The sequence below is a fragment of the Aulonocara sp. 'chitande type north' Nkhata Bay genome, linkage group LG17 (genome assembly GCF_057382095.1).
Source record: "Aulonocara sp. 'chitande type north' Nkhata Bay isolate Kocher_YH1m ecotype deep benthic linkage group LG17, A_spYH_male_GT1.1, whole genome shotgun sequence".
NCBI lineage: Eukaryota > Metazoa > Chordata > Actinopteri > Cichliformes > Cichlidae > Aulonocara > Aulonocara sp. 'chitande type north' Nkhata Bay.
In genome coordinates this window covers 8,412,581-8,440,454 of record NC_141360.1, presented here as the reverse complement: position 1 = coordinate 8,440,454, position 27,874 = coordinate 8,412,581, and the positions used below count along the sequence as shown (strand labels likewise).

The following is a 27,874-nucleotide window of genomic DNA, read 5'->3' as shown; positions in this document are numbered from 1 at the left end:
ATTTGTTTTTGTTAGTTTTGTTCCATGAGTAAAAACTCTCATGAATTGTATTTTTCTTGTTTTACTGGGAGTCATGCGTACATGTCAAATGATTAAATGAGATGCCTATTAGAGATGCCAGTTTTAGGTTTGTGGTTAGTATTTACTTAATGACAGCTATAGAAGCAGTTAACAGCTGTCTGTTAACTTCATTGTTAGTTGTTCCTAGTCCTTAGTCATTTCTCCACCCTTATTTTACTCAATATTAACTGCAACTTGTTATAGAAAAGTGGGCATTTTATTTAGTTATTAAGCTTCCAAGGGATTGGAAAAGTAAGAAATTGTGGTAGTGCCAAAACTGAGATTCCTTTATTGGCCACTTGAGGCAGACAGAAAATTATTAAATGTTAAATTGCCCAACTTTACAGCAGAAATAAACATTTTCATTGTCCTGTTAAAAATAAATGTTTTGGTCTCTATCGTGAATTTTTAGCTTTGCCATACATATGCAGGGTTGTGAATTTGTCTATAATTTGCCTGTTTAAATTGTATTAAGGTATTTTTGCCATTGTTATTAAGGGCGTGGCTGTTTTGAATTGAACCAGCAGGTGTAGTTAATAGCTGCCTCAGCTACTATAAGTAATCTGTTGCCTTCTGGAACATTTTTGATGTAATTTTCTATCAAATAATTGCTGTGGGACTAAATGTACTCATGTAAGTTGAGTAAAACTGCATTTTTGACTAACATTTATTTAGCGGTTATTAGCAGGTAGCACTATCTTTGTAATGTACATATTCATGCTACAAATGCTTGCTAACTAAGCAAGCGAGCATTAGCTCATAGCTTAGCATTTCAAATTCCTGTCCAAATATGGTCACTTGTGGATTTTTACTTGGGTTTTGTGAGTGAAAACTGAAGAACTGGTTTTCAAAAATCCTGTTCAGTCTCTTTTTAAATTAGAAACTGCATACATTGCTCATTTTGTAACTATCCTGCTAAGTACAAGTAAGAAGGTAATTTACAGATAAACAGACCAAAACACACCAGTGCTCTCTGGAAACTTTGTCAGGTTTGAATAACACCCTTGTAATTAAACTAAGTGTGTTTAGTAATCTTATGCCTTGTTGGCATCTTCTCTGTTTCCTGGTGATCATTTTACCTGTAATGACGTTTATGTCTGGATACGTGTTTTCGCACAGCTCCACAGCGTGGCTGTCTCTCTCAAACGCCTCACGCAGCTCCTTCTTTACTGCTGCCGAACCACACAGACGGTAGAGACCCACCACCTGGTAACATAAACACACACACACAAGTAGGTCAAATAAACACGCATGGCTCGAGAGTCAAACAGTTGACAGCGACGTAGACATTTTTACAGCCTCATCGATCAAGTTCTACGTCTGCACTCAGATAATGTCCTGGAAGGCAGCCATAAGTACTTTCTCAGAAAACTCACACGTCACAAACACCAGTCTGTTTTATCTCCAGAAAAGGGCGCCTCAATTTAACAACTGACCAAAAACCAAAAATGTATATGTTTCTAATAACACTATAAGCACTCACTTTTTTAAAGACACAGGAAGATGACTTGATGTAACAAAGAAATGCTGGACTAACAGAAAACCTTAAACTTAACACGTTCCCTATATTATCTTTTCCCCTCTACTTTCAGTTACTTTACACTAGCATCTTTATGCACTTTTTATTATTGTGATTTTGGATCCACTGTATCCATAGTTTAATTCTTTCACTCCTTTTCCAGTTATTCTGAACACATATTGCATGTTTGTGTGTAGAGGCTGCTATCCAGTAAAGCCATGAGAGAAATGTAGGCGAGACAAATAAATCTGAAATGAATGACCACTAAAGTACTGGCACTCTCTGAAACATGGTTGGAGACAGCACCTTAAAAGTCAGCCAACTGTCTCTGTGTCTATCTTTATCAGTCTAGAATTTGATAACAAAAGCCAACATGAGCTAATAAGGCCCAGTCGTCAAATGCTTGAATTTACAGAACACCGCAAAAGCACATTTATTGCTTGTAGTTTCAGCTTTTATAGTCAGAAGACTGAGTCTCTGTTGTCAACAGCAGTATCTATTTAAAGTTTGCTATGGTTAGCCACTATACCACAAATGGGTAAAATACAGCCCCAGGGCTCAAACCAGCTTGCAGCATCCTAAGAGGAAAACACGACAACCCCTAAATCTCAATGAAAGAAAGCATTATGCTAATGAATCTTTAGCAATGGGTCTTTACCATCTAACTGTAATAGAGAGAGTATGCAAACAAACTTACAGAAACTACAAGTCTAGAATATCAATTCAGAGGTGGCCATCTCGACATCAGCAAATAAGAATTTAAACAGCAAAGAAGAGAAACACCCTTCAATAATTTTAGGAGTGTTAATGTTTCATAGTTTGTTCACGAGAGAGAGAGAGCTCTGAGTACCTTCATTTTTGGCAACACACAGGAAACTGATCTGAGTAAATAAATGACTAAATAAATAACTACACATATCAAAAGTTAGGGATCTGATTTGATTCTGTTTGGTATATCAGAATATTTCGTTTTTAAATCACCAAATATTTGTATCGCTGTTAGAAATCCTTCCATTCAGCCCATTCATTGATGCACACACAACGTTTGGAGTAAATAATGAAACAAAAGTGCCTTAAACTAACAATGAAAGAGTAAGTCTTCTTGGTTTTTGTTCTTTTTTTCTTTTTTTTTTAATGAAGACTTAGGCCAATATCCTATTTTACCACATTTAGCCAAATTTAAAGGATTCAATATAAGTCACTATTATGTCTCATGCTTCAATTCAACTGTCCAGTGTTTGGCCCTCTGCTTACTGCGTCTTAGCTCTGCTCAATCCAGCACTATGTATTGACAGTCAAACCAGAGGAAGAGGGATGTCACTGCAAAACCCCTTAGTGGAATAAAGGGACTAAATGTGCATTTCCTCCCTTATTAACTTTTCATCTGTAATAAGACAATTAGATCATTTATAGACTGGAATGAAAAAGGAGAAAAGCCTGTTCAGGCAGTCTGCCTGAGCTGGACTGTGTCAAAAACACTTTAAGATGCAAGTCTCACCTCTTTGGAGCCATTTGGCAACACCTCCAGGTAGTTACTTCTAAAACCCTATCTGAGAAAACACAAAGCTATTCATAAACTTTTACTTTAGTGGTCACCAGGACGTAAACACTGCATGTACAGAATCATTGTTATCAGTCAACAAAGGTCACTTTGTACCAAAAATAAGATTTAAAAAGGTTTTATTCCACCACAAGTTATACTTCTACTATATATGTGCACCTGTGGACCCCAGAGCTATGCATACTCATCACTCCACATAACATTATCCTAACATATTTGCAACAGTCATGAGCCTGGTGAGTCTCTCATGATATTCTGCTGCTGTAATAAATCATTTCCACAAAACTGACAATTGCAAAAGTAAAGACTTAAACACAGTATCGTAAAAGCAAAATTAACCTCCCACTCTGGAGACAACATGTTGAGGACCATTTTCCTGGACCATTTTCTCTTTATGAAACCTAACAGTAATACATGACACTAAATTAGCTGGCAAAGTGAAATGATCTTAGAGTTGACATCCTCATGAATGAATGGATAAACACTGAGATCTTCTAAAACCCAAGTGACAGCTCAGCATTAAAAATGAAAGGACTAAGCTATAAAGCATTTATGTTTCTTTACCTAAGGCTCCAGACTGTGACCTAAAGAAACCTGAGACATCTGATGTTTGTAACTCGGCACCAGCGCTCTCCTTGTTATGCTGGGATTAGGCCCGGCTACAGACATACCATAATTTCTCCTACATGTGTCTGTCTGGTATGTGGCATAGCAGACCAACTGGTGTGGTTGCCCTGGAAACGTGTTAAATCAGTGGGCTGTGAATGGCGGGTTGGGTCCGGTTCCTCACAAAACACACTTGCACACACACCGCCGGCCTTTCCGGGCTCCAGCGTAGGAGCGCTATAATGTCTCCCCCATCCCTCCAGAGCAGCTATTTGTGAACTCTCCTCGTCGAGTCCAGCAGCGTTTTTCTAAACCTCACACGAGAGGGAGTGAGGAGGACAGATTAGGCAGGGATTTGGCTTTGTATGCGAGTAAACAGAAGTCACTGGGCACAATGAACAACAAGTCCATTCAGAAAAAAACAAAAAAAAAACAAAAAAAGCGAAGGCTCTCTCTTTGGGGCAGAGCTGAGTGCAGGCGGGGAACAGCTGTTAGCAAAAAAAGGACTTAAGAACTGTGGCCTCTGGGCAGCACAACAGGCACCACTAGCCAACCCTATATGTAGAAATGAGATCCAGAGGAAAGATGATGTCTGGTGATGTGGAGGGGTCAGAAGCTTTTTTTCTTGGTTTAGGAATATCTTTAATATTTTAAACAACAAAGAGTTAAAGGACAGAAAGAAAAGTGCATTTAATTGACTTTAGGGTATTTATGTGGGCGTATTCTCTGCATACAAAGACACACACATGATGGGAGATGACATGGGCAAAACTTAATATGCTAATTATTTTATCAGGCAGTCAGCAATCAGTAATATTTTTTTGTTTATAAAATATAAACGTAATTGTGAAAAATACCTACTGACATTTCATGTGTGTGACATAGTATTAATCAATACTAAGTAATACTAATAATTAAAGCACAAAAAGATCGAAACTTTCACAACAGCTTGTTGAATTCGGGGTCATGGTAGGGATAGAGCCTGTCTCACCTATCACAGATTGTTGTGTACACCCTAGACAGATTACGAGTCTGTTACATGGCTAACACAGAGAGACACACAACCACCACTCGCCCACATTTACACCTAAAAATTTTAGAAACATTAATTTTCCAAGCATGCATGTCTTTGAGCTATGGGAGGAAGCCGGCATGTCCGTAGAAGAAATATCCATGCATAGGGAGAACATGAAGTAGTAAACTTTATGCTGCTCTCATAATTGAGTCTCTTAGCCACAATAATTACAACACTTGTGTCAAAACAAAGTGTCTTAATATTTCCAGCTTCTGGGCCTTGAGTGTGGATTGAAGGAAGTATTAAGGAAGCACACAGTTAAAGACTGTTGTGTAAATTTACCATCATCCACTGAGAAAATAAAATCACTTAAAGCAAAAAAAAAAAATGCTCTTAAAAGGTACATCTCAAGTTGTAGAAGGGTTTTTCTTGTCATGTCAAGTATAAAAAAGAGCTTGTCGATTCATTCATTCATTGAGAATGGAAGTCAGACAACAGCATCAGAAAATCTGTCTCACTCTGCCTCTCACTCATGGGATCGGCCTCCACAACCCTGAATCAATAAGCAGTTAAGAACTGAATAACCAGTTAAGATAGCATAAGTAAGATTGTTGCTTATATCATCACTGCTAGATGACATAAACTGTCATTTTCGAAAAGAATCTTCATGGAACAATTACGTAATCAAGATCTATGTATGAAAGCTCCAAGGCACTGCCTTTAAAGGACAGATGAAGTCACAATGATTAAATGAAAAGTCTGTTTAAAAAAACCCTTCTGTTCTGTATAAAGGCATGCATCTGAATAGCTGCTCCTAACATGTCCCAATATCTGTGTGCATCATATATGACATGTATAAAAGCTCTTTTTAAAAACACATCCCCCTGTCTTTAAAGCACTCTGAGTGCTCCCATACATAGCATGAGTTGCAGTCTTTTCAAAACACTCACAAACAACCAGCATCTCGCAGAAGCCCAGAGGACACACAATTCTAAGAGACTTTGAGAGAAAGTCTCCATGAAGCCATTTGAAAAGGCGCAATGCTACACATCTAGCCATACGTGCTTTGGTGACACAACCTGCAAATTCCTCTGGGATCTGGTGTCATCCTCATCGTGAACTCTATCTGCCTGCAGCCTGGAGGAGCTCTTACACTTGATCTCAGACTGATAGCATGTACAAAGGCTGCTCTGCATCTTTGTGAAGAAACAAAGGCAGCAAAACAGCTGCGAGGGACAGACGACAAACACTGTCAGACTGAGTGAAGGAGAAGCAGAGACTGATATCACAGCACAGAATTACAGAGTGAATGAGGCAGTGCTTACCATCAGACTCACATCTTATATTTGTGTATACCGCACAAATATCCCTAAACCAATTTAACACTGCACTTTAACACTGTCTGACTCACAGAAAGTGAAAAGTTAAAAAAGAAGACTAAAACGAAGCTGTAGGTGATTGAGAGCTGTATTTCTCTTCCTGTTTAAATGTCAGTGCAATTCAACCACCAGTCAGGCTTTCAGACGTGTTGCTAATATGCAACCTTAAGTTTTAAGCCACAGGCTTACTGGAGATGGAGAGTAAAAAACTGTTTACTGGAGCTCAAATGAATAAATTTCTCCAATTTATTATAAATTGGAAGGTTTGCTGCTACTACTTCTGCTGTACTGCCGTAGGTGGTAGAAGACAGAGTCTAATATAATGCACAGGCACCAAAAGTTTGCCTATTGAACCTTGCATGCCCCTCTAGAGAGATCAGTCAAGAACACTCTAGAGGGGCAAGCAAGGCACTACCATTGGCCCTTGCATGCCCCTCTAGAGTGATGAGCCAAAAACAGTGGTCAGACGTTATTATTGCTGCTGTCTCAGTTCTAATTAGGAGAAACGCTTCTTCCTCTTTGTGCTCTCTCTATGCTGGCTGTCAAAGGCCTCATGAACTCTCATTTCCTCTGTCACTCCTGCTATGACTACAGCAACCTCTTAACTCTGAGCCTCTTTCTCTGAATAAAAGAGCCAGTTGCCTCAGGAAGCCAGAAACTCCGTGACATCATTAAGTGTGCTACGTCTCCTCTGTCCATTCAGTTCATGCCAGTTATTGAGCCTTCCTGATGGCTGCAGGGTGTGTGCTCATTTCATGGAGCTAAAAAGATGCTGTGAATGTGGAATTATTCCTCCAGCCATTCTTTCCCTCCTATTTTAAAAATTATTTCTAAAATTGGACATTACCAGCCTTATTTAAAAATGAATCTGACTCATTAGAGAAGAGGATTAGACTATATATATATAAGCATGTTTCAAAACAGAGATATTGTACTTTTATTAGAGCTGGGCGATATGAGATTTTTTCATATCACGATATGTTTTTTTCATTTCAGGCGATAACGATATCTATCACGATATAAGCCAAATAACTATATTTGTAAGATTTAAATGTGCCGTTGCTCACAAGTAAAATGTGAAATAATCAGCAGCTTGTTTTTATTTAAATATTTATTTCCCATAATAAGTTCAACAGGGTAGATGTACTTAAGGAACATGAGACTTTTTCAGATAGATAAAGGCAAATATTGCAAACTACACAAAAGGCAGCCGCTAAAGCGTTTAAGTTTCAAAATAGAACAAACGAAACAGACTAAATTGTCAATTCCACTTAGAAACAAAATATAAATTCTAAAAATAAATCTTAGTTTGTTTTACAGAAGAACAGACAAAACTGACTAACTTTTGTCAATATCAAATAAACTGAGAACTAAAATGAAATTCTCAATCTCTCCTTGTTGTATAGCTGAGCTTTTCAAACAGTTTTAACAGTTACTTTAGTCTGACAAAAGCCGAATGACGAATTAGCGCTTCCAGTCAGAGACTGAGGCTACGTCCACACGTACACGGGTATTTTTGAAAACGGAGATTTTCCGTTTTCGTTTTAAAAAATAATCCCGTCTACACATAAAGGCAGAAATGAAGGAAAACGCTGCTATGAACATGCCAAAGCAGCAGGTGGCGCTAGATTCCTAACCGTGCAGAAATGTTGGCCAATCAGAAGTCTAGAAGCCTCGGTGGGAAAAAGTAAACAAAGCTGGGGCATAGAAGCAGAACCAAGTCGTATGTGTGGAGGGACAGTAACTGTGTGTATATGTAAGCATTTAAACACTGCAGAGAGTAGAATTAACAGTAACAGTATTGTAGAAATTCATTTCACCGAAACAATAACGTGGCGCACAGTGTGACGCATGCACCAGTTTATTGTATTTCCAGACTTGCTTTCGGCACATTTACAGTGCACGCTACTCTGTTTTTTGTCAGACTTGAAATAGCCGAAATACCTTCACACTACAGAACTTCTATGGCTCTTCCGTTCGACAATCTCTCCGGCATTGCAACCATCATCTGTTTTCTCTTCGGTCACGCTCGGTTGATTTTTCTAGTCGGCACACTCATTTCCTCTGTTGTGCCAAAAAGTGATTGTCTGCCAAAAACTGATTTCCAATGTTTCTGTGTATTTTTTATGTGTAATATCTTTACGTATGTTCGTAAATAGACTTCGGTGAACAGGGTTTACAAAGGGGTTATATAGAGAATTAAAACAATATCTGTTTTTCAAGTATCTTTACAACTCTCTGCTATTGTACTTACATTATAACCAATCCGGTCCTTTATCCCCACTTAAAATATTTTTACAGAAATATTGTAATATTTGCTGCCATTTCTGCTGTCCTCTTGGCCAACTTACTCTTACAAAAGACATTTTTAATGTTAATGAGATTTTTTTTAACTGGATAAATAAAGGTTATATAAAAGTCACTGCCAAAAACTGATTGCGGCTTCTACCTTGTTACACGAATGTTGTTTGTGGCTCAAGATGACTTTATGTCATCCATGAGGGATGCATTTGACATATGTTTCACATATTATAGCCCAACAAGTTACTTATAGCAGTTTAAATACGAGCAATCACTTTTTGGCAAATACCGGAAATCAGTTTTTGGCAGACAATCACTTTTTGGCACAACACCTCCATTACGCGCTGGCTCCATTACCCGCTGGCTGTTTCCCAAACAAACACACGTGTGGCTTGGCACTTGTGCTGTACGTAACAAGTCACGCGACGTGACGCTGCGGCTGTGATTGGTTCGGCTCTGCGCTACTTAATTTGGATTGGCTGACCTTTTTTTTTTTTTTTTTTTTTTTAAAGAGGACAAGAGCGGCGAGGTCTATCGCGATAGCTTAATTTCTCTATCGAGTAAAAGTTATATCGCGATACATATCGTTATCGTTCTATCGCCCAGCTCTAACTTTTATTCTTATTTTTTTGACAAAAATTATTTGGGGAAAAAGAGAACAGAATTACACTCACCTGACAGCCTCTCTTCTCGATTTCATTGATGCATTTGCTTATAAGAAGTGGTACCATCAGTCCTGAATTTTCCCTCTCCACCACTCGCCACACCTCCACACCAAACACCTGTGGCTCCCTGTCTCCATCTGGACCACCGTTCAATGAGTTCTGCCACTGCTCCATCAGACTCAGCTTGACATAGATAACTCCACGTGGCTCCAGCTTTACCGCCAGCTGGTGGGAACGTGTCACTCTGAAGAGAGCGGGCAGTACCACTGTGCCATGGCAGCAAACACGGTTGCGTCTGGGTGTGGGCTCCCAGCTGAACACTACCAGCTTCAGATGTTGGGCATTCTCCAGCTCAATGTTGAAGGTGTGGTCCATATCTAAAAAGGTTGTTCGGCAGGTGAGGAGAGCGGTTCGTGCTTTGTTAACCGAGTCCACCTGGATGGCACAGTAGACATCTCTAGAGTCAATACGTGGGGGTTTGAGGTCCTCTGCTCCATAAAAATGCAGACTCATCAGTCCTGAGATGTACTGGCTGCACTTGGGCTGCTCTGAGAAGCTGTAATGACGGAAAGCATCAATGTCCAGCTCTGTGCCGTTGATTCTGGAGTTTCCACCTCCTCCTTCTGTATCCTTGCCTTTTCCTCCCTTCCCCTCTCCAGACCCATGTTTGCCAGATTTGGCCACCAGCTCTGGCGAGTCACCATCGCTGAGGTAGCCACCTTTACTGGCAGACTTTGAGCTACCACTGCTTTTCTTCTTATAAAAGCTGTGCTGTGTGGACACACTGCTATCCAGGTGGTAGCGTGAGATCACATTACGGCTAGCCTGCCCACCCCCAGATGAAGCTAACCGAGGAGGCCCTGAAGTCTGCAAGACAACCTCTGACCCGCTGCCATTTGCTTTTGGAGAATGGGCCCTCGGTTCTAGCTGACTGCTTCCATTGCTGCTGCTGTTGTTTTGGGTCCCCTTGACGCTGAGCTTACGGCTTAGCTCTGGGAGTTTCTTCATCTTCATGGAGATCTTCCTGACGGTACGTGGGGACTTGATCTTGTCTGGGAACGACCAGTTGATTGAGCTGCTCTTCTTGGCCGGGTTTGGGCTGGAGGGAGGTGAAAAGCTGGCGGTGTTGGGCAGGTCAAGACAATCTACAAAGGAAATGACAGGACAAGAGAAAATGTGATTATTCTTTCTTTGTATTTTCATGTTTATTTAGTCATTAAGGTTGTATTGGTACCACACAGGTGCAGGAATAGGGAGTGCAGAGTTTGTGTAGTATTGAAAGAAATAGACAGGTAACCATCAGTCACAAATTCTTTAGGTTACTGGTTCCCCAGGATAATTTTACTTAGATATAGACAGGAAAAAAAATATTTAAAATCAAAGGCGTGAACCATAATTTACAGGAAAGTGCTACACCCTCACAGCACATCATCAAGTGATTAGGTTTACATGAAACCCAGTAATCCAGTGACAGACACATATGGGAGGCAACGCTTCATATAAACACTTCAGCACTTTATAATACAGCTACAGTCTATATATGTAGACCCAAGCTATGTTCAAGATAATTAACGGTTATGATGAAAAGGGTTGCTGAAACGGATGTAATATTAAAAATTTTAATATCTTTCTGAGGTCTCTTTGCAATATATCGTATTAATTCAACTAAGCACGATGGAAATTTTAGTGGAATCTCATTACGCTTCCAAAAGAAAGAAAAGCAGGGAAATGTCTTTCCGGAGACACCAGCTGCTTCAGGGCTGAGGTAGAATTACTCAGTCATTATTCAAGCTGGAAGATATCCATTTGGGGTTGACCTTGTAGGCAGCTCTCGCCTACCTTGATGTCTAAATGAACATGAAGATTTCTGTGTCTATAGAGTGTCTGACAACCACTGTTTAGTCTACAGGACTTAAGCTTTCATCATGATTTTCTTGTATGGCAAATAATTCAAATATTTTGGTCTATTTTGGAGAATTTGCAGTAGAATTTAAGTTCAATACGGACACAGCTGTTAAGGCTAATGTGTTACCAGTTACCATTTTTGGTCTCTTTACTTGCTATAAACTTAAACAGTTATTCCCTACCAGTCATTGGTACTAACATCAGTCGCTCTGTCTCCTTTCTGTCCTCTGGGTCTGTCTGAGCCTTCTTGGTTGAAATAGCTGACTGTATCTGAAAGCAATGCCAATGACTGACAAAAACCCCAAAAGAATTAGCTGCAGGCTCTGCTATTAGGAACTCACAACACAAGCCACCCATTTCAGATCCAGGAATCTGATTCATAGTTCATTTGAATTTTGAACACTTTCTTGTACTGACAACAGCCCATTTGTATATTCTTTCTATTGGTTTGAATTCAGGTCCCCACAGCCAAACACACTGTAATCTTCCAAGCCCCAAAAATCTAGCTGGCAAAAAAACGGAACGAGCTGACACAGAGTCAGCTACGATTTGAGTGATTAAAGTGGAATATGTCAAATTATGAGCATCCTGCCTAGTCTGCCCTACAGGAAGCTTGAACCTGACTTACATAACTATTTTCTGCTTTCAGCACTCCTTTAACAAGATTTCCTCCATGGCTTACCTGCCTTTTTTAACTAAAGAGCTGATACCTCACTGCATGGGTCATGGAAGATTAAAGCTGAAACACATGATTCAGAGAAGGAATTTACTTTTTGAAGGTCTTTTGATGAGTGTTTTTAGATCTGGCCTAGATATTAAGCAACACGAGTGAATAGCTCCTCAGTGTTGGCACTGAGAAGCTATTCAACCCATTCACACTATATTGTATTGAGTTGAGACTCCTTGTTTAAGCCACTAATGTAGTTTTGGCTAATTACTTTCTCTGAATAAACTCTGGAAACAAATAGTGATGTAAGAGACAGAACAAATATGGAGAGAGCGACAAAGTGAACAGAGGAAGAAGCAAAGAGCGCCTGATCCTGCCAACTTCACCAGTTCTATTTTTCTGAGGGAACCCGCTGTGCTATTCTGGGGTGAGGGCCCACGGGTGAAAAGAGGGAGGCAGAGGAGGTGCAACAGGATGGAGAGAAGGGTAAGATGGGGGGCAGGAGCAGGGCAGGGTGTAGCCGACAGATGAGGGACAAAGGCACCCCTTGTCCAGGCACTCCGAGGTCTAGATGGACGACTGGAAGGCTGGCAAGCCCACTGGTGAATGTACAAAATGAACACGGCTGTTCTCTCACATTCCTCATCAAACCATGTTTACACTCCTTTTAGCCCAGCTCAGTAGCCTTCCTTGTCACAGCTTCCTGCCTATAATAGACATAGAGGTGCTCTAAGATGGGAAAAAACGGGTGGAGACCACTGGTAGTGCAAATACACCAAACATCAGGGGTAGTATACAGAGAGCTTTTGGGAGGAGTTTAGAAGTGAAATTCCTCGTGAAAAAACTATTTTGTTCTCTTATAATCTGATTTACAGTGCAGATCAGATAGAGTACAACTAGAACCCATATTGGATTGAACCCACGGGTTTTTGTATTTGGTAAACATGCATTTAATACAGGCTGTACATAAACATTGAGAATTGTCACTTAATTTACAGTAAAAACAATCCTGTCTCTTGTTTAAAGTGGTAACAATACAGCCACAGGAAAACAACACATGTCAGGCAATATCCTTGCTAAAATAGGCATATGGCTATTTGTTTTACAACACTTTATATAAGACTAAGCATATATCTGATTAAGGAAAGTAACTGTACCGTTGCTGTCGAGACAATGCTTGTACTACTAGAACCAAACATGGTATTACATTAATTATAATATTGTAGATTCTGCTAATCTCTTAGTTTGGGCAGCCTCAACATGTTCAAGTTGAGCTTGAAGGCAAAATGCACCAGCATCAAAAGATTAATATGAGAAATATCTGAGCAAGATTATATAAACAAGGATATTTTTAATAATTGTGTAGGAGCATCATGATTAGTGTTTATAATATCAGTGATTTTTAAAAGTGAAATATTGGCATTGTGTTATTAACACAGATAGCTGATATTAGCTACACTTTTATGCGGCATCCGTGCACACGTCTTGAGTTTTGAATTTGAATGAAAACGTTTGTTTCTAATCAAACTGTCATCCCAGTAATTATTGAACATGTGCCAGTGCAGTAAGGACAGCTGTTGCATCATTGCTGAATTAAAACACAGGACAGTAGAAACACAGCACCCACGTTTTATGACCTACATTAGCTCATTTACCTCACTAACAAATGCCTTCACCTTCTAGAGCGAGAATCATCAGTTCTCTGCTGCTGTCACATTCTTTGGATAATCAACATGGACCGAGGCAACACACACTAATCCTAAAGGTAATAACACTTGCACTGTGTGACTGTGGCACATACACACACATGAAAGCTGTGTCTGTAGCCTCTGGCCTTGTGGCAGCAGCCAGCAGGGTAACGTGACACCTCACAAGCTTAGGTTCAGGGGCGATGACTTGACACCCAGCCCTCCAGGGCCATGTTCTTAGGTCAAAGGGCAAAAGGTCTGCATTCTTCTGGAGGACACCTGAGCTGGCTAACTGTGTCAACCTCCAACATTTTATCATGGACATGCACCCACCGTATTACTGTAACACAAAGCAAGAGTGCTTTCATAAAAACACGTATAAGCACATGCCTTTCCTGATCCTGCTGCCCTCGGCCACTGACACCTCTTAACAAAGCTCAGGAATTTATGGCGATGCTTTATCACAGTACTGGCACCAGACAGGTGTAAGAATAGGGAGTGTAGGGTGTGGGTGCATGCGAGGGAAAAACAGTTCATTGCCAAATACACCTGACAGCAGACATAAGATAACCAAGATGGAAATAATAGCGAGACAATATGAAGTGTCTTGCAATTAAACAATTATCAGGCACCTGGTCAGCAAGAATGTGAGACTGTGTATTAGCCGTGTGTGTCTGACAGTGAACATGAGAGAGACTATTTGCTCTGCATATACTCTGATAAGCCTTGGAGGGAGACAATAATCTGGAGTTCAAGATTGTAAAATTGCTGGTATTCACTTGAGTGCATGTGCCCGTACAAGCACGTCTGCCAAATGTGCATGTGTTAATTAACTGTTGAAACAAAAAGGACCAGGTTGTGCTAACAAACAAGGGGAGTGTAAATAAACTGGTGAATGGCATACTTGTCCTGTAGTTTCTTTACCCGGTGACCGAAGCTCAGCTTTAAGCCGCTTCCTCTCCCCCTTGGCTCCAAATCATTCGGTGTTGGAAGGCCTTTCAGCGGCTGCAGGAGCAGGGCCGTTTCATTACAATGGTTACAAAACCTCTGCTAATATATCCAAGCATGCAGTCCTCCTCGCTAGCACAACATGGCCCCCTGCCAAAGCACTCCTCATGTAGCCTCACTCGCCTACTGCTGCTGGCCTTTTCTTCCTCAGCTGTAACTCAAATGACAGAGAGGCTGCTAATTCTAGTCAGCCTGCAGCCACATCGGTCTCACTACACTGCCTCGAGTGAAAAACATACTAGAAGATATGTGGTAACTGTTGACATGCAACTCCTTTTTTATCTAAAAATAGACATAAAAAAAAACCATGTACTGCACAGATATAATAAATGCAGTAAAAAAATATCAAATGCTCATCACATAGGGTAAGTGAAGAACGTTACTCAGAGACCAAGTGATTTGATAGCAACGTATAACACAGCTAAAGCAAGAATGAGAGAAAATGCCGCTGCTAGCATCAGAATTAAATTTCATTCATGGACTTAGCCACCGTGAAATCACCATTTCACTTGTGGGAGGTTTTTTTTTGAAAGTTCAATGTTAGCATTTTGGCAGCCACCATATTTTGGAAGCCTAGAAGTGACCATTATTGGAAAAGAGGGCAGAATGCTAAGTTATCAACTAAAGCTAGCAACTAGAGCTGCACCATACTGTCCACAATAATGCCGTGGTTATCAATGATATGGGAACACAATGAGTTCACACTGACTGGAAGCAGCGTGCCAGCATACAATGATGATTTAGTACCTACGTAGGGAGCCACCATGACAACCTCCAACAAAGCGTGAGAGAACAAACAAATTATTATCTTTTGGGACAGAAGCAGAAGAACACAGAGTCTTCAGTGATAGTAGCTCATTGGATAAAAAAGAATGGAAAACAGCTCTCACTTTGTTTGCCCTAATGCTACTGCTGCTTTACGATAGCTCCGGTAAGTGATAAAACATTATTCAGTGGGTTTTTTTCTTCAACATTGTCATAAATATAATTATCACAAATGTCCTTGAAATATTACGATATGCTATATCTCCCACCTCTTCTAGCAAGCTTGGTTAGCATAGCCTGTATAGTTGAGTCATACACTGTGCATCCCGATTCAGGCGCTACATCCTTCACATCTGGAAGCTGCTTACAGCATAGCAAGGCAATGAATGTGGCCCACAAATAGGCCCTTATTTTCCCAGGTGGATGCACTGGGTGGATCCTTCATGGTCCGCTTGATCCCAAGATTGGTAACTGTTGGGTTTTTTTAATGTTTAAAAAAAATAGCAATGGTTCAAGCAAAGTGGTCTAGGAATTCTCTTTTAAAAAGTAAGTATTGTATTTCATATCACTCAAATATCCACCAGTACAAATGTTGAAATAACAAAGAAGCGCTAAATTTTGCTAACAGTATTGGTTATGCGAGTTGCTACTTGATGCAGTTCAGGTCCTACATGCTTTAAAATAATTTACTTTATAATGTAAGTGGTTCAAAAGCTGACTTTAATTGTACCTGGATTTAATCTTAATTTATACCAATAATACATCTTGGTTTTCACTCAGCTAGTTTTTAAAAATTAAAATGATGGTCAAGAGGTATAGCACAGTGACTCAAATTTACATAGGTGAAGCCTAAGACAGCCACCAGCTACCGTCCACCGTCTGCTGACACAAACAACCCATTCGGTCACAAACAGGAGCTGAAGTGTGAGAGAAGGTCAAACGCTACACTCAAACTAGCTATCCTGTTTAAGGAGCCTAATTATTTTATTGGACAGCACTGTGTTCATGGAGTCAGATAATTAATTATGAAGCAATACAATGAATTTATTCCTTGTGAGGATTTTTTACTTTTAATATAATATATGAGCTTTGGTTTAGACTTGTGCTTGGAAAAAAACTATCAAGATTAAGACATTACATAGGCTCTGGAAAATTGTGATGGACATCTTTGAAGTTTTGAATTTTTGTAGTTGGAAGAAAACTAATCAAGTTAGAAAAGAGTCGTAAAGCTTTATGAACTACCTTTGTGTGACTTATGACCTCCAATTTATGTATATTTAGTTACAGTATATAAAAATTCTGCTTTCACTAATGTTTTCTCCCCTAAAAACAGAGACCAGAAAAGTTTTCCACAGCTGCTCTGGTGCTGAAATGAAGAACAGAGCAGAAAGAGAGAGCTATGAGAAAACTATGTGACCTGAACTTCACATCTAACATCCGGCTAAGGAATCTGGTTTTGAAGTGCGGCCCTCACAAAGTTGTTGACTTCCTCCAGACCCAACCATGCAATCGTCAGCATAGATTAGGTTCCCAGTTTCAGCTCAGAGGCGTGAGCTCTCTGTAACTTGCAACCAGGGCCAACTCTCAAACTCAACTGCCAGTGTGACCAAAACATCCCCCAGAAATAGCTCTGATCCCATTCTGAGTGCTGGCCAAGTCAGATTCCCCAAACAGGCGCTAAAGGGAACAGCAGATTGGGAACACAGCAAGCTCACCACCCCCAAAGTCCATCAATCATTATTCTCCATACAAATAGAGCATTGAAATGGACAAAAAGTCACTCAATAGGCAGCACACGAGGAGTCTGGAGTGTATCCGGTGAGAGGGAAAAGAACCAGCCAGCCGAACAGAAGAAAACCATGGTCGCAAAGAGTCATCTACATCTGCACGGCTTCATTAATTCAACAGATGCCCCTATTCACACTCAATCAATGAAGGGACTGTCAAATTTCTAAACCGGCAGATAAAGTGGTGTCTGTACGGTCTCATTTTCACAATGAATTGGAAACAGAAAACAGAAAAGATGAAAAAAGTTGAGAGTGACAGAGAGGCTGGACTGAAGAAGTCTGGGGCAGCACTCTTCTTGAATTTTTTTTTTTTTTTTGTAGTTAAAACCTTTGTAAATCCTAGATCAAAGAATATATCGTAAGTGGCACGGGCACATTTAGAAAATGTGGCCAACCAACCCATTACGTGGTAACTTAAACACAAATACAGTAGATGTGATAAAAGATATGGCTCATGGTGGCGGTTATAGTGATGTTACTACCAACAAACATGTGTCTTTGCTGAGGTTTAGTTAAACATATTATTACCTATAAAGAGCCACAGTAACATACAAATTGCTATAACTAGGTTGGAGGAGGTTTTAGCCCTTTAAAATGTGGAGTCCAAGACCACATTTTTAATAACGCTGGGAGTGATGGGAATGGTCACAATGGTAAAGCTGAGGCTTCAAAACCGCTCTTCAGAAACCAACAGCTGATGCTACAGTAAACCCTCTTATCCAAATATAGTCTCTGTAAACTCCAGAAATAAGCAAGACAAAACGGTCAGTATTGGGATTCAGAATTCTAGACCACAAACCAATATTCAACATGATGGTGGTGATGCCAAACATTTACACACAATCTATAATAAACACTGAAAACAGGTAACAAAAAGCAACTTCAACTGGCTCCGTTCAGCAGAAAAGAAATGTGCTTACCAACACTTCTAAAGCTAGACATTTCTGCCTGTTCACAATCTTTCAGCTAAGTTGACCTGAAGGGTTTGAGAGTAATCAATCAATCTTCCGACTCTGCAAAATTGGGGAACGACTGCAAGCAATCGACGGCAACCACATGAAAAAAGTGCCGATGCGTTTCCCTCAAAGCTATAAAATGCCAAAGTAAGTAATATGTTAATCAATATTCTTCCAGATTCAGCAGATACTTACTGATAATTGTGTGCTATAACACAGACTAATGCACTTAGCGTTTTGAGGTCAGTGATGAAGCACATCACTCACCCAGGAAACAATGTTTGGTCATTATCTAGGCTTATTTTGAGGAATGGAACAGTGGGTGAATTGAAGGAGAGCTGTTGCCCTTTTTGCTGCCCACCATCCCCCAACACTGCCTACCAGTTTAAAGTGGAGGAGTGCGGTGTCATTCTGCAGCCCTAATGCACATAGCAATTTCTGAAGGTAGAGGAGGTTTCTAACTAAAGATGAAGAAAGACAGTGAAGCTAAACTAAAAGTCCCACTGCATCCACAATGAATAATCAACCAGTAGCCAGTGAGTGTTTCCTCTCTGATGACACGTACTCGAGCACGTTGCTCTTTTTTTTGCGGCGGAGTGTGGGATGGCGTCGACGAACCCACAGGAATCAATTGCAAAGTCAACAGGCAGCAGAGAGGGAGGCAGTTCCGGAGCGGGAGGGGGGGGGGACAACACTGCTGTTCTCTTGTCTCGTTTTCAGGCAACGAGTAAACCAACAGTATCGCACATCTTCTACTGACTGCTCCCAAACTGCATTACGGGATGTAAATGAGGAACAGGTCTTTGAATAGTAGCATGTTGCCAAACATTGGAAAAAAATCTACTGAACAATGCAGTCCGGCCTCCACTTATGTCCACTCGTCTGCTTATCCAGTTTCCTCTGTGCTGCAAAATGGCACAATGGGTCTGACAACGAAAGGTGCACCAAAAAAAGAAGCTTACATTTAATTAGTGCAGCATGATTAGTGCTTTTCCTGGGCTGGTACACTGAGCCTCATTCTGATTTAATCCTAATCCTACAAGGAAAGTCTCTCAGGGCAGAGAGTTTTGCTGAGCCACATGTGATGTCAGCAAGAGCCAGGATGAAGGAGTTTATCATACGCCAATCAAAGCCTGTGTCCTTGTCAAGAGCACATTTGTTAGCCCTCACCGAGAGCTCAGCGTCTCAGTGATCATGACTTTAACTCTTAAAAAGCTGGCGTAGCCGTGGAGGGAAAAGTTTCTGCTGAGCTTGTTAAGACACCTTCACCCCTGCTGTGGAACTGTTGCTGAGAACGCTAAAGCTGAAGCATTAGATTTCCAAACCCAAAGCATTTAGCCTGTCTTTGTGCTCACACAGCTAGAAAAAAATGGCTGTTGCGTGCCACAGAAAAGCGTTGTTAAAAGTTGTAATTATAGGCTCAGCTCAAGATGTGCCAATTGGTTCAAACTACCATGTTGCCAGATCACAGAGAACAAAAAGTCGGAAGTTAGAAAAAACAGACCGGGGCTTATTAAGAGACAGGGAGCCGTGTGCTGGCTGTCATCATCATGTCGTCGCTGTAGAGCAGAGTTGTCAATGACTTTCAAAAACACGAGTAAATAAAAAGCGCAGCAAGTGAAAAAGACAGAAGGCTACGATTCATTTATATCTGCAAATAAATCTTTAGGTCTTGAATTTGTTTTCTGTAGGAGAGGTGTTTCAATGAGCCATAATATACAAAGTTCACTGTGTGTGTGTGTGTGTGTGTGTGTGTGTGTGTGTGTGTGTGTGTATTAGCTGGAATAACAAGTAAATTGATATTCTTTCCTCTCAGGAATGAATTAGCCAGGAGGAATGAATTCCTCTGTCTGTCTAAGTTTAATTTATGAGGGACACTGATGTGCAGCGATGAGATTTGACAGCCGTGGCTCCTGTCTGCGCCGATCAAAAGAGAAAGAAGAAGAAACTCTCCTTGTCTGGCTCCTTATTACAAACTTTTGACTTATGTTAATTGAAAACTGGAGATTTTAAAACCTTGAGTTGCCAATTTGGATGATTTAATCACTTTAACCTATTTGTGATCTTGACCAGTTGGTATGAAATGAACTTAAATAGGATTTTGAGAGGAATTTCAGATTGCCTCTCTTAGTGCACCTTTTTTTAAAATTACACACTCCAGCACTTATAGATGATATAAGAATTTCTATTTGTAAGCAGAGCCTTTACAGAGCTGGGAAAAATGTTGAGCTTAAAAAAGTCTGTTTATCTGTTGACTGGTAACATTGTCAACACTAACCTTGATTAGTGCTCAAGGTGTGCACAACTGCAAAAATCTGCCGAGAGAAACTGGCAAAGCGACAAAGAGTGTAATTGCCCTTCAAGCATCAACCACAGAAAATTGGTAGGGAACAAGTGAGTAAAGAAGCTGATGAAAAGCAGGAAGTGAAGTTAGAATGTGGGAAGGTGTGGGTGTCTTTTTTTTCTGCCTTACCTGTGGGTCTGCTGCTGGAAGGCCCCCCCTCCTCCTGAGGTTTGCACGCGAGCATCTGCCTGTGCGCATGTAGTACCTCTGTGGAATGCACAGCATTCCCCTGACTTGCATCTCCTGAACCGCCACCGAGGCTTTCCACGAGGGCCTCTGGCCCACCACAGCCGGATCCATCTAGGGACTTGCCACCATGAACCAAATCAGTCCCTTTGCTGGACCCCCTCTGGGGTTCAGCTCGAGGAGGGGCAGTCAGCCCTCGGGAGCGTTGATCAGAATTGTTTTGCTCATCTTCCTCAGGTATGGGATTGTACCAAATTTCCCCTTCGTCATCTGCATCGTTTTCCTCAGCTGGGTCCATGCTATGAGGGTGAGGAGACACTTTTGCCGGACTAACGCTGACCTAAAACGACACATTTTCTTGTTAAACTTTGCCAGAAAACTGCTGGTTGCATTTCTGCATTAGTATAAGACTTAATGGGAAATTAGGCTTATTTATCTAGTTAGCTCAACTTAGAATAAATTTGGAAGCATCTAGCTACACAGTTTCAGATTCTCAGATTCTCTTATTATATCATTTGTGGGTTTATGATGACACATTATCTTTGGGACTATTTCTTTGTTTGTAGCCTTAAATGAATTCGGATAGAGCCAGGCTAGCTGTATTCCCCAGTTTCTGTGTTTTTAGCTAAGCTAACTGGCCAACTTTTGCTTGATCTATAGCTCATCTTTTTAAAAAGAGAGACCTCGAGGCTAACCTGCGGCAGCTGCAAGCGAACCGGCCTAGGGGGTGCTCCCCTTGAGGGCCTCAGATGGTCTGGGGAGGGACTAGGAGAAGGAAGTGGCTGATGGAAACCCTGGCTGCCCTCCTCGTCGGCTCCCAGCATTCCCTGAAGCTCATCCTTAGTGCACTGATTCTTCCCAAGTGAGCTCTGCTGCAACCAGTTGCGCTTCTTGGAGACAGTGATGGTGGTGAGCTGTGGCCTCCATGATGAACTCTCGGTGGTCCTGCCCGCCTCTCGGCTATTAGCACAGGAGGTCTGGACATTCTCAATGAAAGCTGAGGGAAGCAAGAGTGAAGAGAGTTACAGCCCCATGCCAGCAGACAACTAATTTTCATCCTGATCACTATCATTTAAGTAATTTCTTAACTGCATTGAATTACAGGAACTGATCTCAGGCTATTCATGTCATGACAAGATGAAGAAAACATCTGTATCAAAAAACCACAGGTGAGGAAATGTGATATTTTACTATAAGCTTTTAGATTTCATCTCGTCTCTCTCTCTCGTCTGTGTTTTGAAGCCACATCTTTGATTTGTCTCATTTGATTTCTCTGCTTTATGACTTTTGGACGGACCATCGTTAAATAGCTTTTACACCCAAAGTCAAACTTTCAATCACACCACCACAATCCCCTGCAGCACCTCAGCTTTTTTAACCTCATCTTTAGGATCCTAGTTCATGTGAGCTTCAAGAACGTGTGGGTTCTGAATTCAAAAACGAGATGGAAAGATGTGATAATTGCTGGTGTTACAGCTGTGAAAATAAAGAGGACAGGACGTGTGGAGAGGCTGATGGTGATATGTGCACAGTGTAAAAAAGCCAAATAATAGAGAGATGACTCAGTGCCTCGATGGCCCAAAGAAAGGAACAAAGGAGCTACTGCAAGAAAGTTTTCTCCAAGCAATCAAAAAACACCTTTGCCTGTAAATCAAATGCCACGCTTTTTTTTTTACAAAGGTTGCTAGCAGATGCAGCCGGAGAAAAACAACTTGTGCGCATGTGTGTGTGCATGTGTGTGTGACAGGGAGAGTGAGGTGCTGAGGGCAGGGTCTTGCTTGAACTTGTACAGCAAACTCGTGTAAAAGACTGTTTTGATCCTCAGCAGCTAGCAGACGAGCCCCTCCGCATGCTATAATGACAACATCTCTTCCTCAAGGAAATACATTTCCATGCATGTCAGGCTATCCGGCAAATTATAGACTTGAGAACATTTTCACTTTACAAAATCGACTTTAACAGTATATACACACTTGACTGTAGTATAAATATCATCTAAGAGAGGACATTAAAATCACATGCCATAACTTCTACTTAGTAAACAAAGTTTTTCATGCTCATTATTATTATTATCATTGTTAACAAACTTGACATTAGGACAAAGACACAGCATTTGCTTTTCCCTGGAAGTCAACCAGGATCTCTGAACAGTGTCTCCCGCCTTTCCAGTGATCTACGCCATTATAAAGCAATTGTTGTCCCATAAACATCAATTATGTAGTTCCTCTCACCAAGAAAAAAGTGGGAGAAATAACTACTTGGAGAAAACCAATCACATCGCTCTCTCTTCTCTTTCATTTCAATTAAAAGTGGCCCCCAACCCCCGGGTACTGGTCCGTAAAACGTTTGGTACCGGGCCACGAGAGGAGGCCCTCTCTCGGGCCACCGGTTTATTAAAAAAACATTATTTTTAATAACAATAAAAATAAAATTTTTTTATTTTTTTAAATCGTTTTTATCATTAACTCGATTTCCCTGGGTTTTTTCCCGTGTTCTGTATAAATCAATAAATCTTTGTTTTTTTTGGTACCGGTTGGTTTTATTTTGTTGTATTTATCCGTGACACCTTAAAGGCAGGTCTGTGAAAATATTGTCAGACAAAAGACGGTCCGTAGTGCAAAAAGGATTGGGGACCGCTGCTATAGGATGTAAAGCACATTTTAAATTTTTGTAGTTTTTTTATTACTGTGTCTGGAACAGCAACGTGTTTGCGTTAGCCTGGTTTGGGCTCTTTAAGGGCCTGAAGTTTAGTAGTTTTAGCCTGTGCTGACTGCCTGGAGAAAGACAAAAGTGTACTAAGCTAGTGGTGATGCACTGAGCCCCACGAGTTAATGCGTAGACCTAAGCAGCCAGCCTCTACTAATCTGCTATGGTTTATATTCAGATGTTATGGCAGTTCCTTATTAAGCTTTCAACTGAGCCTGCAAGAAGTCTTTTTACTTATATTTGGAAATTTATGAGGGGAAACCTTTTAGAAAGTACACTACAATGAAGGCGCCGACTGTAAGCTATAGTTTACAAAGGCGTGGTCTTCAAAAAGGATTTTTTAGCACCACGAGATGTTCAAAACTTCAGCCTCTTAAGGCTACAATTGTTAGTTTGCATGAAAAACTCTAAATTGACCAGATGAATTTCAAAAAATGGGAATACACACATAGATTGTAGGAAAAGCAAGAAAAGGATTACTGGTGTGGAAAAGACATGATATGAGATGGGAGGAACATTTAGGCAGAATGGAGGAACGATTATAACAACCAATCCAAAGCTGCACAGCTCACTGTGTGCTCAACCTGGTACCGTAAGACTACAGAGAGGTGAGACAGTTGTGCACAAAGATTTTGTCAGCATGCCATCTTCTTTAAGGGGTCTTTCATAACTGGAAGAGGAAGCGAGTTCTGACATGAACAGCATTCCAGACCACAGCTCCAGATTTACAGCCTGGCTGCTGTCTCCTCGCACTGTCACACTCCTTCACATGAGTAACACCTCGCCCTGGCAAACAGCAGCCTGCTGCGTTGACTTAATAAGTGAGACTTTAGCCATTTTCACTCTTGTCACTCTTGCCGGCCTTTTCCTCGCAACTTTTTTACACCAGCATTTCAGTATTTGAACTGCAGAACATTCAGTCTTGATATTAAACACACAAAGGAACTTGTGGGTCTGCCTTCCTTGAATGACAATCTTCATACCACGATTACACTTAGGGTGCCAAATGAGTCAAAAACATATCAAAATGAACAGAAAACGTTGGGCGTTTTGTTTTTCTGATGGAACAAGAGATGCAAGGATGCATCTAATTTTAGGAATTAGCATTTCTACCACAATATCCTCAGATTTGTCTGCAAAATTTGCCTGCAAAATTACAGAGAAGGTTAGCAGCATTAAGCTGTTTCTATACTTTGTACCTACTGCTATATAGAAAATAAGCTTTATATTTTTAGCTGTTTGTTTGCCATTACTTTTGTTTTAATGTTCATGCTCGATAAATGGGCTATTACTGTTAACTGCATCCATAAATAAGCCATTCCTCATGATGACTGGGTCTTGAGCTTAATGTCCTTTATCTCTGTACTGAACTATGAAAAAAACACTATCATCGTTAGCCGCTATTCTCCTCCTGAAGCAAGAATGTTACCAAACCTTATGACAACCACCCTGAAGGTGACCACTGGCCATGGGTTATTAATCGCTAGAGGAGTCTTGGCCAGGCTTACCAACTGCTTTTTGAGTCGTGCTAGAAGCAACTGAAATAACCATCATACTACTACATAACGCATTATGAAACAACAAAACAGCAGCTTCATCTTTCACCAACATTTTACAGCCTTCTGTTACAGAGTACAAATTAACAGACCTGGAAAATAATTCTTAGTTTAAAGTCTGTTTATTCAAAGTAAGGTAGGAAAAGATTTTTTGTCTTGTGAAAATTAGCATTAGTGAATAAGCCCCTTTCACTCATTCCCACTTACATTGCCACATAAAGCAAGACAGCCTTCCAGAAAAACAGCTCTTTTCCTCTAGTAGCACCCAGTTGCAAAATATTTCCATACCAGAGCCAACACAGCCTGTCTGCCTCTGCCATCATTGTGTGTAGATAATGTATTCATTGTAAGGCAAAAAAAAAAATCACACCTCTGACCTGAAAGTGACAGATGGTACACGGGTGCATGTCTGTGGGTGGAAATTAAGAGAAAAGGAGAGGTGGTGCATGCACTGAAAGGAGTGTCGTGTTTGTCTGAGGTGCTGCAAGGAATGCACCTTCCTAAGAAAAAAAGAAAAATCTTATTTACTTGATGTGCTGCTGTGGACCTGTGCCATATGAGCCTGACAGTAGACCCAATTATATTCATGCCTAAATCTTCTGAGTGGCTGAATCATTTCTCTAAGACAAAGCGCTTGATCCACTTTCCCATAGGCTGTTCTTTTATTCCCTAAATTCCTTCTTTATAGAGGCTCCTCTTTTGATATGTGCAAAACACACCAGCTAGTTCTCACCTCCGTACAGACAAAAATTTGTTGTGAATACAGTTTCAGAGCCTCCTTCAGAGGGAATCTTTTGCGGTGTGCCATAGATTACTGCTGACCTTCATTCATATGCTAATGATGATTCTTGGTGTAGATTTTTCTTTTTACAGGCAGGCAGCGCTGAGATCATCCAGGGTTGCATCACATGTCAACACTTGTATCCTGCTGAGGTGTCCTGGCATCGTAGCCTGTTCCTAATGCCACTTCCACTTCGGTATGCTGGCTTGAAATCCAAAATCTTTTCTATGTAGTGCTTGTTTTCCTGTCTTATTGCTTCTGTTTAAAAGAAAAACTGATCAAATGCCCCCGAGGAAGGACGCTGTAAGATAATTACCCAATTAAGCTTGAAACACTTGCAATCCTAAGACAAGTCCCTAAAAGTAAGCGAAAGGCCTTTCAGGAAAGCTCTTCAGCCCTTAAGCTGCCACCTAATTATTACAATCTACACCAATCAGCCACAACATTAAAACCACCTACCTCTTTGTGTAGGTCCCCCATTCTGTCACTTAAACTGGGGTTTCTCAAACCTTCAGGAGCAGGAAGCCCTTGTACAGAAGAACATTTTCAAAGGCCCCTACATAAAAGTAGAGCCTGATTTATTGGCAAGCCGATATCTCTTGTTATTACCATTTATAACAACCAATAAATAGATATTTAAAAAGTAATGAAATGACACTAGAAACACCGTTGTTATGACTGTTGAGGTTGCTTGTTCTCTGATATAAGCAGAGGCAGGCAGATTGTAAACCATTAAAAACAACACATGACAGATGTTAGGGAAATCTGTTCGTTGTTTGTGTTTCTGAAAAAAAAATCTCAGCTGACATATTGGTACATCCTATTTTTAAAATACCACGGAAAATATCATCAAATATCATGAATCAGGTTAAAACTTCTATATCAGTTGGTGCTCTACATAAAAGCCTTTAACATTCTTCAACCTAAATACTTCAGACACATCGTGTCACGTTAAATGTCTGCCCTTCTCTTGGCAAGCTCACTCTAGAAAAATTGATTTTCAGTCTTAATTTCAGGTTTCTACTAGCCCAAAGAAAACCTGGCTAGAAGTTAACAACCCACAACATTTACCAGAGATCTGTAGTCATTCTCTGTCAATATTATGGTATCATCTGTTATCTGGCCTTGAATGAACCTCAGTTTGACTGCTGTTGTGCTTCACAGGCAATCAACAGATTGTTATGTCGCTGATAACCTGCAGTTGGACTGACCGTGCCTGGTAGAAAGACTTTAACGTAGCCCAACAACGTACAGGTTAACATAACATTTCAAAATCCTCCCCATGAATGCCAGGGACCAAGGATTTCCATTGCATTGAAACAGTATGATCAATGGCATTTATTTCAAATGTCCATCCATCCATCCATCCATCTTCATCCGCTTATCCGAGGTCGGGTCGCGGGGGTAGCAGCCTAAGCAAAGAGGTCCAGACCTCCCTCTCCCCAGCCACCTCCTCCAGCTTGTCCGGGGGAATACCAAGGCGTTCCCAGGCCAGCCGAGAGATATAATCTCTCCAGCGTGTCCTGGGTCTGCCCCGGGGCCTCCTCCCGGTGGGACATGCCTGGAACACCTCGCCCAGGAGGCGCCCAGGGGGCATCCTTGCCAGATGCCCGAACCACCTCAGCTGGCTCCTTTCGATGTGGAGCAGCAGCTGCTCTACTCTGAGCCCCTCCCGGATGGCCGAACTCCTCACCCTATCTCTAAGGGAGAGGCCAGCCACCCTTCGGAGGAAGCTCATTTCCGCCGCTTGTATCCGCGATCTCGTTCTTTCGGTCACTACCCACAGCTCGTGGCCATAGGTGAGGGTAGGGACGTAGATCGACCGGTAAATTGAGAGCTTCGCTTTTACACTCAGCTCCCTCTTCACCACGACTGACCGGTGCAGCGTCCGCATTACTGCAGCCGCAGCCCCAATCCGTCTGTCGATCTCCAGCTCCCTTCTCCCATCACTCGCGAACAAGACCCCGAGATACTTGAACTCCTCCACTTGGGGCAGGAACTCATCCCCGACCCGGAGTGGGCACTCCACCCTTTTCCGGCTGAGAACCATGGCCTCAGATTTGGAGGTGCTGATCCTCATTCCCGCTGCGTTACACTCGGCTGCGAACCGCTCCAGTGCGGACATTTCAAATGTCATTAGTTTTAATTTTCACTGTAGTTAGTATTGTTTAGCTGTGATCATCCTCATCTTAATGTTTGCCCCACCTCTGCAGCAGATACCATCATCTGACTCACACAACTCATAAAATCATCCAGGAATGAACCCAGATGCCTCAAGTTTCTCCTTCATCACCTGATCTGTCTTTAGAGCTACCATCTTCCATAAATCTGTCCACATACAGACACCAGACAAGACAAATCACTGTGAAAAACCAAAAACCCAGCAGCTCTGTAACAAGGTTTCTGGCATAATGCAGAA

The 27,874-nt window shown here is 41.2% G+C and overlaps 1 protein-coding gene across 1 annotated transcript in view; it reads right to left on the bottom strand.

The window, feature by feature from the left end:
• Positions 1–27,874, bottom strand: part of syde2 (synapse defective 1, Rho GTPase, homolog 2 (C. elegans)) — a 50,941-nt gene that overhangs the window by 18,038 nt on the left and 5,029 nt on the right. The window contains exons 2-5 of the mRNA XM_086269920.1: positions 21,108–21,409; positions 20,356–20,752; positions 9,116–10,251; positions 1,140–1,266 (exon numbers count right to left, since the gene is read on the bottom strand). Of these exons, the coding sequence (XP_086126046.1) occupies positions 1,140–1,266; positions 9,116–10,251; positions 20,356–20,752; positions 21,108–21,409 (1,962 nt within the window). The remainder of the gene's footprint in view (positions 1–1,139; positions 1,267–9,115; positions 10,252–20,355; positions 20,753–21,107; positions 21,410–27,874) is intronic.